Genomic DNA, 14,362 nt, shown 5'->3' with positions numbered 1-14,362 from the left:
CATGAATCTATCATGCATGGCACTCTTGTACATCAGAACATAGTGAATGTGTGTATACTTACATTTATATTTTGTGTTTATTAAGCCTTAAGTATGCACATGTTGCATACAAATACAGTACAGACTATAAGGTGTTCTGTAGGCCCACTATCAACCTCTGCCAGTACTTGTCTGTACATGTGTAGCGTGTTTATTTCTGTGTAGTGTAAGCTTACTTTTGTATACTGTGAGTGTGTGTGAGAGAGACTGCACAGCCAGGTGGATAGAGCATCAGCTAGTAACTGTCCTTGTCTCACTTAGCGGTGTTGCGGTTGTTGTGGAACTTGGGTTCAGTGACCTCTGTATCAGACTTGGACATTCCTCCTGTGAGTTAATAGTCCAGCCCCAAGAGAATTTACCTATGAACGCAAGACTTGCAAGTGCTTTAGTGGTATACAGGCAGGTTCACTGCACAGCAATAGTTGTGTTTCGATTTGCATACTACAGTAGGCTGTGTGTGTGTGTGTGTGTGTGTGTGTGTGTGTGTACTGTTACTTATTTAGAAGCGATTATAATTACCAATGCTTTTAGTTACTTTAGAAATTTGTCAACTTGTGGATGTAAGGAAGCTGGCCAGGAATAAAAACTGGAGTGAGGATGTTGGCCACCAAAACTTTAACAACCACAGGGAGGATGTTGGCCGCCAAAGCTTAGATTGTTTGGAAGGAATTCTGTTACAATGTAAGTAGTATTACTTATTTAAAAGTGATTACCAATGTCTCCAATCACTTTAGAATGTGCCAACTTGTAGATGTGAGAATGTGGGCTAGGAATACTCTACGACTGGAGTGAGGATGTCAAGTGAAGTGAGGACGTTGGCCAGCAAAACTTAGATTGTTTGTAAATGATTGTGTTGCAATGTAAGTAGTGTTACTTATTTAGAAGTGATTACCAATGTCTTCAATCACTTTAAAATGTGCCAACTTGTAGATGTGAGAATGTGGGCTAAGAATACTCTACGACTGGAGTGAGGATGTCAAATGGAGTGGGGATGTTGGCCAGCAAAACTTAGATTGTTTGTAAACAATGTAAGTAGTATTACTTATTTAGAAGAGATTACCAATGTCTACAATCACTTTAGAATGTGCCAACTTGTAGACGTGAGGACGTGGGCCAGGACTACTCTTAACAACTGGAGTGAGGCCGTCAACTGAAGTGATGCTCAAGGTTGGCCAGCAAAACTTAGATCGAGTTTAAAGAATTCTGTTGCAATGTAAGTAGCGTTACTTATTTAGAAGTGATTATCTACATTTTAATCATTTTAGAATGTGCCAACAACTTTAAAATATGAAAGAACTTCTTCAACTAACGGATGTAGCAGGGTGAATGGACTTACAGCCAGCAGAGAGTACACAACTGATGAGAACAATAATTTTATGCGTGAAAATAATTATTTTTATAAAAACCGTATAATTTAATACGCAAATATTAAAGCTGGTATGCAATGATTAGTTAAATGCGGATCGCGCTGAGAAGCAACACGGGTTACGTCCTCGGTTATGAAGTCCGGTTATGGCTACGATCGTTCGAAGAAACCGTTGCTTGTTCAGAAAAAGACCAGTTAATCGCCGCATCATCAATGTCATAATCGGTGAGTATGAATTTATTGTGTCTCATCTCGGTTATAATCGGATATATTTTCGGATAAGCATCAATGTCATAATCGGTGAGTATGAATTTATTGTGTCTCATCTCGGTTATAATCGGATATATTTTCGGATAAGCAATTGTGGGTCTTTCTGGTTTAGGGTTTTACCGAACACAACGAGAACTCGCTATTAATCTAACAATTTATCAGTACCGACTTTGCGTCGTACGTTTCCTGTATATGCATATGGTTACAATGACTAGCAAAACCGTCAAACTGATTTGTAGATGTGATGGTATAGAGTTGTTAGCATATATACATATATAGAACATACCCATATTAGGTAAACTATCTCTTTTAAAAGGAAACACTTAATGTTGTTAGTGATACAGTGTTGTTATTGTAACCATTCTGCCCTCACATCTGGTCACATTCGCCAAATAATTGAGGAGTACAAAGACAAAGAGCTATTGTTGAAAAGCTATTGTCTGGTGTAGATGATTCACTTTGCTTGTAGATTGGCTCTGACACTTGCTGCTGTGTTATCTGAATTGATGCCAATTCCCATCAAACTTTAATGAACACAACATACTATAATAAGCTAACATGTGAAGTTTGATTCACACTTACAATATATATAGTTTGCTTTAGATGATACAGTGGATAGATCTACAGTACACATGTACGTATTCAAGCTTGCTACATACCTCACACAGCACTGCCATGCCAGATTTTAAATGTATACATAGCTATCAGTGAAATTCTTTAAGTGTCACCATGACCTGCCCAGAACAAGTTTAGCTTATAACTAAGCTCAGCCTTCATGTAGGATGTGTAGACCTCATACCAAACCTAGATATCTAAATGATTAGTTTTGACTGCTTATTTGATTAGTAATCTAAGCCACTGATGGTAGACCTTCCCATGGCATTACTATAATGTGTAGTGCTTCATTGTTAGAAAATGCAACTTCAAAACAGCTCTGTAGCTGATTTTATGATTCAAATATACATAGATATATGTAACTAGTCATTTAAGGAGATGATAACCATAATTCCAATGGCGGATACAGGGGTTGCAAAGATTTCAGTGAAATCACTCTGATAATAGCGCACCCCAAATGTTTTTATGAGTCATCGTAGGCGATAAAAAATCGCCACAAGTTATATAGTGTGTTATAGACGGCCTCTCTACTGGTGAGAAGCTTCATACTTTAGCCTTTTGAAATCACAATTATGGGTTTTTTTGTGGTCTTTGACGTACAGCTAGGCTCTAAAGTTGAGTGGAATCTGAAACTGAAACACCTTCTGAAAATTTCTAGATTTGCCACTGTAATGCACCTATCAATGTATTTCCCTACTACCCCCTCGGGAATATATGGGGCTATAGCGAGGATTTGACACAGCCGAATGTCAAATGCCCCAAGGTAGGGCAAACCTATCGTATCAAATCCCCACCACTGGCCTCAGTAGCAACCTGGGATTTACTCGGATTTGACATAGCGAAGGAAGTTACAACAAAAAAATTTTTGGGTGCTTACTGAACGATCGTCAAATGCCCCATAGTGGGGCAGCAGTTTCGTGTCAAATCCCCCTGTAAAGCCCTACTTCCGCCCGAGGGGGGGGTGGGGGTCGGGGCAATACATTGATAGGTGCATGATTCTGACCAAATACTTTAACAATATGAATTAGCTAGCTACCTACACAAATATAGAGATCAGTAGGTAGATACATTACACCACCGCCAGCCACATAACTTGACTACGTAGTTTCATGCATGCACTAAGCCAAACTCATTACTCGTGGAATTGTTAACTAGCTATCACCATTTACAAACTAAAACAGTTTTTCACTTAGTAAAATGCTACCATCATCTGTACCAGCAACGATATCAGCTAGCTATTTACTAGCTAGTTTAATAGCTACTCTGCATAAATGTTGGAATCTGTAAAATGATTATCAGCAATCATTTTTAAATCAATTTACTCACGTAACTCGCTGCGTTCTACGTACTGACAATCAGGACGAAACCCCATGGATCGTAGGATCAGACTAGCGTTAGCATTTACTGGGGGATTACGGACCAAAGCTCGATAGTTTCCGGAAATGATGTAGCAAGTACAGGGATGTGCCCAGGTTTAGAATAGTGGTGGCTATAAAACAGACTTGAGGTTTAGGATGGCTATAATTACAGAAGTTAGTGGTGCATTTGTACTGAATGGTGAGTAATAGTGGTGGTTATTTTTGGTTGAGTGGTGGCTATTTTATCTGAGTGGTGGTTGGTCCCGACCACTGCCGACCATTGTGGGCACATCCCTGCAAGTATATATAAATTGGTAAACCTAGGAGCTGCATCAGATAATCAGAACAATGTTGTGGACTGCTTTGTTATTTTATTTAGGGGTCAGTGCATCGGTCAGCAGCAGCAACAGCAGCAGCAGCAACAGCAGCATCAACAGCAGTACGAGCAGCAGTAGTAGCTGCGAAACTGTAGTTCACTACTGTACATGTCTTGGTGAGTTAATTTGACTCATACAACTACGTAGCTACGTATATGTATAGCAGCTGTCAAGTCTGCACAGCTACGAGGCGCAAAATTATGCTCAGTGTATGCATGTATCCTACAACATCAATCAATGTGATGAACTCACTTTCTTACAGAATCAGTGAAGCCTCCACCCCATGCATATGTCTGCAGCACTTTGAGTGGCAACTGCGATCAAAGTTTTATTGTTGAAGGTAAGTGAATGTTAAGGACATGTAGCATTGTAAGCTGTTTGGTTGCAGGTAATAAAGTGTATAACTCCATCTCAGTAACTGTAATCCCATTCAAAATAGCTATAGCTATAGGTGTATAAAAAGGGCCTGTCCAAGTAAAGCAGAGTTAACTGTGACCAAAAGTAGTGATATAGGGTATTGTAATAGCTAAATTTGTTACTGGACGGTCCTATTTCCGGGCACCTGTAGTTGCCAAACCAATGAACGACTAAATCTGATAGTTGCAGTGTAGAAGGCTCAGTGCTAGAGTGCTTCGCATGCAAAATCTCAGCCCCATTGCTTAAAGCGCGTGTATCAATACGGAGTAAAATTATCTAAAAAAACAATCGGTTATGGGACAAGAATAGCAATACTGTGGATAGTCGAACGACTGAACACTGTAACGAAACATTGGATTTCCCCTAAGCTGTGGGGTATGTAACTTTGATATATGGTTGTATGCTAGGGTCCGCAATGCGAAAAATCGATATCCTCCAATCAACTACAAGGTCGAATCCAGGATTTTTCAAGAGAGTGGTCTCTGAGCTGGGTGGAGGGTAACCCCCCTATAAAGTTCCCATAATTATTGAACTATGGGAACTTGCTTGTTAAAGTTCACTTCTGCGAGGGTGCTTGTTAAAGTCTGTGAGGGTGCTTGTGTGCTTGTTAAAGTTCCCATAATCAAGACACACGGTAGTGTGTCGTGCGGCCCAAGAAGCCGGCGCACCACACCGTGAGTATATTTACAGGAAGAAAGTAAATGCGATTTTCACACCTTTGTAGCTCTGTGATTCCTTATCCGATTGAAACCAATGTTGCTACAGAAGTGCTGGCTAGGTAGGGGAGTCCACATTCCAAATCAAATTTGAAGAAAATCGCTCCAGCCATTTCCGAGATACGAGCGGCCAAAGTTTGGGTTTTTTTCTTCGCTTTTTTCTTCTACTTCTTTTCGCACACTTTGCAAAACCCGCAATAAAACACGAATTCCTGCTCCAATTGGGCTGAAATTTTGCACACTTCAAGGGCTCATTAAGGCGAATCTCAGTACCAAGTTTGGTAGGAGTCCGATGAACATTCACGGAGTTATGACAGATTATTTGCGTAAAATAAGGTCGAAGGTCTGTCACGCCCACAGGGCAAACCGCTTGAAGGAATGAGCTGAAAATTGCTATGTAGATGGAGTAACTATCGTAGGAGTGCCTTTTTGTGGTTTGAAAGGAATCCAGTTAAAGGCCATCGAGATATAACACAAAACCCAACCTGTGTCACAATTACGCGATCGATTTTTATGAATAAAAAACTAATAGTTTTCACGCCTACCAGGCAAACCGCTTAGAACAGTGAGCTGAAAATGGGTGTGTGGCTGGAATAATTATCATAGAAAGTTCATGCAGTAGTACAGAAGAATCGGATTACAAACCACTGAGTTATGATTCCAAAGCCAACTACGTGTAGCATATGCGAGATCGAGATACTCTAATAGAACAGTCACCCTAATAAAGCATTCAGCTACATTTATAACTTACTCCATTATAAAATTATATTACATTGCAAGTTATTCTGTAGGGAGTTCAGCTACATACAGTTAATCTTATAGACAATTCAGCTACAAGCAAGTCACCCTGTAGAGAATTCAGCTACAAATATGTTGCTGTAGAGATTCAGAACATTATAAGTCACACTGAAGAGATTCAGCTATAAACAGGTCACCTTGTAGAGAGTTCAGCTACAACTAGTCACTCTGTAGAGAATTCAGCTACAAACAAATCACTGCGTAAAGGGTTCAGCTGCAAAAAAAGCTACCCAGTAGAGAGTTCATCTAGATCAGCTACAAACAAGTCACTTTAAGCAATGTTCAGCTACAAGTAAGCCACTCTGTAGAGAGTTCAACTACAAACAAGTCATTCTGTAGTACAAACAAGTCACCGTGTAGCTGGAGAATTCAGCAACCAATCAAAAAACCACTCTGTAAAGAGTTCAGCTATACAAACACGTTATAACTGTATAGAAAGTTATAACTCTATATTGAGATCAGCTAGAAACAATTAGTCATCCAGTAGAGAGATCAGCTACAAGACATCACCTTATAGAGAGTTTAGTTACAAAGAAACCACCATGTAGAGAGTTCAGCTACAAACATATCACGCTGTAGAGAGTGCAGCTATGAACAGATCACCCTTTAGAGAGTTCAGCTAGAAAAAGTCATCCTGTAGAGAGATCAGCTAGAAGGATCACCTTGTAGAGAGTTCAACTACAAACAAATCACCCTGCAGATAGTTCAGTTACAAACAAGTCACCCTATAGAGAGATCAGCTAGAAGAAGTTACCTTGTACATACAAAGAAACCATCATATAAAGAGTTCAGCTGCAAACAAATTGCCCTGTAGAAAGTTCAGCTACAGATCACCCTGTAGAGAGATCAGCTAGAAGAAATCACCTTATAGAGAGTTCAGCTACAAAGAAACCACCATGTAGAGAGTTCAGCTGCAAACAAATCATCTGTAGAGAGTTCAGCCAGAAACAAGTTCACCCTGTAGAGAGATCAGCTAGAAACAAGTCACCCTGTAGAGAGAGCAGCTGCAAAGAAACCATCCTGTAGAGAGTTCAATTACAAACAGGTAACTCTATAGAGAGTTCAGCTAGAAACAAGTCACCGTGTAGAGAGATCAGCTAGAAACAAGTCATCCAGAGATCAGCTATAAACAAGTCACCCCGTAGAGAGATCAGCTAGAAACAAGTCACCCTGTAGAGAGAGCAGCTACAAAGAAACCATCCTGTAGAGAGTTCAATTGCAAACAGAAAACTCTATAGAGTTCAGCTAGAATCAAGTCACCGTGTAGAGAGATCAGCTAGAAACAAGTCATCCAGAGATCAGCTAGAAACAAGTCATCCTGTAGAGAGATCAGCTATAAACAAGTCACCCTGTAGAGAGATCAGCTAGAAACAAGTCACCCTGTGGAGAGATCAGCTAGAAAGAAACCATCCTGTAGAGGGTTCAATTACAAACAGAAAACTCTATAGAGAGTTCAGCTAGAATCAAGTCACCGTGTAGAGAGATCAGCTAGAAACAAGTCATCCAGAGATCAGCTAGAAACAAGTCATCCTGTAGAGAGATCAGCTAGAAACAAGTCATCCTGTAGAGAGATCAGTTAGAAACAAGTCACCCTATAGAGAGTTACTAGAAACAAGTCACTGTGTAGAGAGATCAGCTAGAACCAAGTCATCCAGGAATCAGCTAGAAACAAGTCACCCTGTAGAGAGATCAGCTAGAAACAAGTCAACTTGTAGAGAGTTCAGCTACAAACAAGTTACCCTACAGTGAGATTAGTTTGAAACAAGAGATTTCAGCTACAAACAAATAAACCTGTAGAGAGTTCAGCTATGAACAGATCACCCTGTAGAGAATTAAGCTAGAAACAAGCTACCCAATAGTGAGATCAGCTAGAAACAAGTCACCTTGTAGAGATTTCAGTTACAAACAAATCACCCATTGTAGAGAGATCAGCTACAACCAAATCACCCTGTAGAGAGATCAGCTAAAAACACATCACCCTGTAGAGAGTTCAGCTACAAATAAACCACCTTGTAGAGAGTTAAGCTATGCAAACAAATTACCCTGTAGAGAAATCAGCTACAAACAAATCACCTTGCAAAGAGTTCACTTACAAACAAATCTACCTGTAGAGATATCAGTTACAAACAAATCACCCACTGTAGGGAGACCAGATTACCCTGTAGAGAGTTCAGCTACAAACAAATCACCCTGTGGAAAGTTCAGGTGTAAAACAGTCACCCTGTAGATAGATTTGATACAAACAAATCACCCTGTAGAGAGTTCAGCAAGATAAAAGTCACCCTGCAGAGAGATCAGGTCACCCCAGCTAGAAGAAGTCACCTTGTAGAGAGTTCAGCTACAAAGAACAGAGAGTTCATCTAGAAACAAGTGACCCTATAGACAGATCAGCTAGAAACAAGTCATCCTGTAGAGAATTCAGCTACAAACAAATCATCCTGTAGAGATTTCAGCTACAAACAGATCGTCCTGTAGATAGTTCAGCTATAGATACAAGTCACCCTGTAGTAGCAGAAGTCACCTTGTAGAGACCAGCTACAAAGAAACCATCCTGTAGAGAGTTCAGCTACAAACAAATCACCCTGTAGTGAGTTCATCTATGAACAGATCACCTGTAGATAGTCCAGCTATACAAGTCACCATTTAGAGAGATCAGCTAGAAGAAGTCACCATCTAGAGAGATCAGCTAGAAGCAAGTCACCTTGTAGAGAGTTCAGCTACAAAGAAACCATCCTGTAGAGAGTTCAGCTACAAACAAATCACTCTGTAGAGTGTTCAGCTAGATAAAAGTCACTGTATACAGAGAGATCAGGTCACCCTATAGAGAGATCAGCTAGAAGAAGTCACCTTGTAGAGAGTTCAGCTACAAAGAACACACTCTGTAGAGAGTTCAGCTAGAAACATGTTACTCTATAGAGTGATCAGCTAGAAACAAGTTACCCTGTAGAGATTTCAGTTACAAACAGATCATCCTGTAGCTAGTTCAGCTAGATACAAGTCACATTGTAGAGAGATCAGCTAAAGGAAGTCATCTTGTAGGGAGATAAGCTAAAACAAGCCACCTTGTAGAGAGTTCAGCTCCAAAGAACCCACTCTGTAGAAAGTTCATGGTACAAACAAGTTACCCTATATAGAGATTAGCTAGAAAGAAGCCTGTAGAAAGCTCGGCTACAATCAAATTACCTTGCAGAAAGTTCAGTTACAAACAAACCACTTTATAGAGAGAAGAAACAGAAACAAGTCACTTTGTAGAGAGGTCAGCTACAAAGAAACCATCCTGTAGTTCAGCTACATTTCAAGTCACCCAGTAGAGAGATCAGGTGCAAAGAAATTATCCTGTGGGGAATAATTGACATTTAATAAATATATGTATATAATTTGTATAATTACTATATAATAGAGTTGAAGTATTAAAAATCGTCTTTAAGTTCTTTTCTTCTTCCTGTGGTAAATAAAAAAAAAAAACAAATGGGTTAAAAAAGCCCCAAAGTCAGCTATAGGCCGGCTTTGCAATATACAAATACAAAAAGAAGTGATATCTAATCAAAAACAGCCAAACTGTAAAAAAAAGGTGCGGCCCCCAAAAAGGCCATGGTGAAAAAAGATGTGAAATCCAAGGTGGCAGCCAAGAAATGGCTGTGATGGTAGGTTAATAGCAAAAATTTTAATTACGACAATTCAGGTGAATTTGGTGCCAAATCCTAGTGGAGGAGGCAACGCAAATTCACCTGAATCGTCGTAATTAAAATTTTTTGCTGTTAACCTACCATCACAGCCATTTCTTGGCCACCACCTTGGATTTCACATCTTTTTCACCATGGCCTTTTTGGGGTCCGCACCTTTTTTTACAGCTTGGCTGTTTTTGATTAGATATTAATTATCTAATCAAAAACAACCAAGCTGTAAAAAAGAGGTGCGGCCCCTAAATAGGCCAAGGTGAAAAAAGATGTGAAATCCAAGGTGGCGGCCAAGAAATGGCTGTGATGGTAGGTTAATGGTAAAAATTTTAATAACGACAATTCAGGTGAATTTTGTGCCAAGACCAAGCAGCACCAAGCAGCACCAAATTCACCTGAATTGTTGTTATTAAAATTTTTACCATTAACCTAACATCACAGAGCAGATTTTTAATACTTCAACTGTTTTTGATTTTATCAGTAATTATATAAATATATTTATTACATGTCTATTATTCCCTACTGGATAACTTGTTCGCAGCTGATCTTTCTACTAAGGGACTTGAAACGTAGCTAAACTCTCTACAGGTTGATTTGTTTGTAGCTGCACTCTCTACAGGGTGATTTGTTTGCATCTGAACTCTCTACAGGGCGATTTGTTTGTAGAAGAACTCTCTACAGGAAAGTTTCTTTGTCACTGAACTCTCTACAAGGTGACTTGTTTCTAGCTGGCTCTCTACAAGATGACTTCCTCTAGCTGATTTCTCTACAAGGTTACTTGTATCTAGCTGAACTATCTACAGGATGATCTGTTTGTAACTGAAATCTCTACAGGGTGACTTGTTTCTAGCTGAACTCTCTACAGAGTGGGTTCTTTGTTGTTGAACTCTCTACAAGATCACTTCTTCTAGCTGATCTCTCTATAGGGTGACCTGATCTCTCTGTAGGGTGACTTTTATCTAGCTGAACTCTCTACAGGGTGATCTGTTCATAGCTGAACTCTCTACAGGTTGATTTGTTTGTAGCTGAAATCTCTTGTTTCAAACTGATTTCACTGTAGGGTAACTTGTTTGTAGCTGAACTCTCTACAGGATGGTTTCTTTGTAGCTGAACTCTCTACAGAGTGATTATTTTTGTAGCTGAACTCTATATAGGGTGATTTGTATGTACCTGAACTTTCTACAGGGTGATTTGTTTATAGCTGAACACTCTGCAGGGTGATTTGTTTGTAGTTGATCTCTCTACAGGGTTTCTTTGCAGCTGAGATCTCTACAGGGCAACTTCTTCTAACTGAGCTCTCTCTTGTTTCTAGCTGTTCTCTCTACAGAGTAACTTGTTTGTATAGCCGAACTCTTTACAGGTGGTTTTTTGGTTGCTGAACTCTCTACACTGTTACTTGTTTGTAGCAAAATTCTCTACAGAGTGACTTGTATGTAGCTGAATTCTCTACAGAGTGACTTAAACATTGTATAAACTATAAAGTGACTTGTCTGTAGCTGAAATCTCTTCAGGGTTACTTGTTTGCAGCTGCATTGTCTCTATAGGTTAACTTGTTTGTATAGATAAACTCTCTACAGGGTAGTTTCTTTGTAGCTGAACTCTCTCCACAGTGACTTGTTTGTAGCTGAACTCTCTAGAGAGTGTAGCAAACTCTCCACAGGGTGCATGACTTGTTTATAGCTGAACTCTCTTCAGTGTGACTTGTAATGTTCTGATTCTTCTGAATCACTACCCAGCGATATATCTGTAACTGAACTCTCTATAGGGTGACTTGCTTCTTGCTGAACTGTCTATAAGATTAACTATTTGCAGCTGAACTCCCTATAGAATAACTTGCAATGTAATAGAATTCTATAATATAGTAAATAAATTAACTGAATGCTCTATTAGGGTGACTGTTCTATTAGAGTATCTCGATCTCGCATATGTTACACGTAGTTGGCTTTGGAATCATAAGTCAGTGGTTTGTAATCCGATTCTTCTGTACTACTGCAAGGACTTTCTATGATGATTATTCCAGCTACACACCGATTTTCAGCTCACTGCTTTAAGCGGTTTGTCTGGTAGGCGTGAAAACTAATAGTTTTTTATTCATAAAAATCGATCGCGTAATTGTGACACAGGTTGGGTTTTGTGTCATATCTCGATGGCCTTTAACTGGATTCCTTTCAAACCACAAAAAGGCACTCCTACAATAGTTACTCCATCTACATAGCAATTTTCAGCTCATTCCTTCAAGCGGTTTATCCTGTGGGCGTGACAGACCTTCGACCTTATTTTACGCATATAATCGGTCATAACTCGGTGAATGTTCATCGGATTCCTACCAATGTTTGTACTGAGATTCCCCTTAATGAGCCCTTTAAGTGTGTCAAAGTTCAGCCCGATTGGAGCACGAATTCGTGTTTTATGGCGGATTTTGTAAAGTGTGCGAAAAGAAGTAGAAGAAAAAACCAAGAAAAAAAACCTGAATTTTGGCTGATCGTATCTCGGAAATGGATGAAGCGATTTTCTTTTACATTTGGAATGTGGACTTCCCTAATGTGGACTTCCCTAACTAGCCGGAACTTCTGTAGCAACTTTGGTTTCAATCGGATAAGGAATCACAAAGCTACAATGGTATGAAAATTGCGTTTACTTTCTTCCTGTAAATATACTCACGGTGTGGCGCGCCGGCTTCTTGGGCTGCACGACACACTACCGTGTGTCTTGATATAAAAGTGTGTCTTGATATAAAAATAATAATAATAATAATTTTTGAACTCAGCACATCCGGCCTAGGCTGTACGTAGCATTCATACATAAGGCCACTCCAAATAAATTGCTTTATCAATGTTATCCACGATTGCCGACCGTACCACTGTTAAAAGTGGTATTCCCAGACAGTTTGCAAGGAAACAATTGCTTCAGCGCTTGTCAGTTACTCTCTGGCGATATAATGCCAAAATGATCCTGAGGCATTATGGCTTATGCCCAGAAGATGGCATAGACTTGTTGAACTAAGTTATTAATTAAGGTTGTTTTGTAGTTAAGGTAGCTAGTTTTGTAGTTAAAGTACTTAGTTTGGTAGTTAAGCTAGTTAGAATTTTGTATTTAATATATTTAATAAATTCTCTGTTTCCCGTCCACCACCCGCATCTGGTTACTATCTGCTCTAAATATTCCATTATTCCGTATTCTTCCATTATTTTCCGGTTATTGTTGCATACTGACAGGCTCACTTGAAACCATGTCAGCTCACGTGTCGGCAGTGCTATCAAGTCGGCACAAACTTCACGTTTGTACTATTTTTGCTACTTAAATGGAAGGAATAAGCTTAATCATGCTTTTATGCAGCTTTTTATGGCTGTGCCAGGCAAATAATGGCTTCAAAAGCTGCTAATCTTATAATGAATAATGGAAATGGACCGCCCGCTCGCATGCAAATATGCTTGAGCCCAGGACGGGAAACAGAGAATTTATTTGGAGTGGCCTAAAATGTGCCCTTGGACAAACTTTAACAAGCATGATGTGATGGATGTGTTTATCTAGCTATAACTAGCTGGAAACCAACACTGCTGTTTGTGCAGCTTAGGCCACTCCAAATAAATTCTCTGTTTCCCGTCCACCGCCCGCATCTGGTTACTAGAGGTGTATCGATAATCGAATCGGCTATAATACCGGCCACCAGTATGGTAATTTTTACCAATATCGATATCGGTACAGAACAGCAGGAGGACCGATATCGCTACCGATATTTATACAGGACAATAGTTTGTACATAAACTGATTGTGCATTTTCTACGTTATTCATGTGGCTCTTTAGTGCCAGTGGCTTATTGTTGACTCTGAAACAAACGCTACGCCACGAGAAGCCATATAAATACACGCGATTCTAGTGTCTGTTACTGCGAAGCTTATTACAGTTTTTACAAATGAAGCAGTTATAGAGTACCTTGTAATAAAAAAAAGGGTCACGGGATAATCAAGGAAGCTTGCTGTACCAGCTTTCTCACAAGCCATTAGAATGCGGAGTAATGTAGAAATATCCGTATAAAGCTTCATGGGAGTATGCATAAAAATGTTTGTGGGTACGTAATTGTCTGGATTGCACAATAGAAACCCAAGCTGTATAACACCACAGGCAGAGTATAGCAATGAATACATGCACATGTTGTTGTAGGGTAGGTAAATATACACTTTTAACTATAATGCAAATATCGGATCGAGTATCGGTTATCGGCTTCTTTTGGTGGCATCAATATCAGATATCGGTACATGCCAAAAACCCATATCAGTACACCTCTACTGGTTACTGCCAGCTCTAAATATTCCATTATTCCGTATTCTTCCATTATTTTCCGGTTATTCTTGCATACTGATAGGCTCAGTAAAAGCTATCTTGAAACAGTGTCAGCTCACGTGTCAACAGTGCTATCAAGTCAGCACAAACTTCACGTTTGTGTTAGTTTGCAACTTACAAAGGAAGGAACAAGCTTAAGCATGCTTTTATGCACCTTTTTGGGAGTGCCGGGCAAATAATGGCTTGAAAAGCTAGCCAATCTTATAATGAAATAATGGAAATGGACCGCCCGCCCGCATGCAAATATGCCTGAGTCCAGGACGGGAAACACAGAATTTATTTGGAGTGGCCTTATTGCTATACTATGCTATTGTAGACTTATAGCTTACTACATACACAGTGGCGAATCTAGGAATTTATAAAGGGAGTTTCCAGTTTAGAAGGGAG

General features: G+C 39.6%; 1 protein-coding gene across 6 annotated transcripts in view; it reads left to right on the top strand.

The window, feature by feature from the left end:
- LOC136260362 (uncharacterized) overlaps positions 1-14,362 on the top strand; it is a 58,921-nt gene that overhangs the window by 371 nt on the left and 44,188 nt on the right. For 4 of the 6 annotated variants that reach the window (XM_066054073.1, XM_066054068.1, XM_066054069.1 and 1 more), the window contains exons 3-9: positions 571-720; positions 774-899; positions 970-1,067; positions 1,121-1,252; positions 1,305-1,630; positions 4,028-4,141; positions 4,288-4,365. In XM_066054073.1, the coding sequence (XP_065910145.1) occupies positions 1,552-1,630; positions 4,028-4,141; positions 4,288-4,365 (271 nt within the window). In that variant the 5' untranslated portion in view covers positions 571-720; positions 774-899; positions 970-1,067; positions 1,121-1,252; positions 1,305-1,551. The remainder of the gene's footprint in view (positions 1-570; positions 721-773; positions 900-969; positions 1,068-1,120; positions 1,253-1,304; positions 1,631-4,027; positions 4,142-4,287; positions 4,366-14,362) is intronic. The other 2 variants (XM_066054072.1, XM_066054070.1) reach the window with 1 other exon arrangement.

This window comes from Dysidea avara, chromosome 7 (assembly GCF_963678975.1).
Source record: "Dysidea avara chromosome 7, odDysAvar1.4, whole genome shotgun sequence".
NCBI lineage: Eukaryota > Metazoa > Porifera > Demospongiae > Dictyoceratida > Dysideidae > Dysidea > Dysidea avara.
The sequence above is the reverse complement of the archived record's forward strand: the minus strand, read 5'-3'. Positions and strand labels throughout refer to the sequence as shown.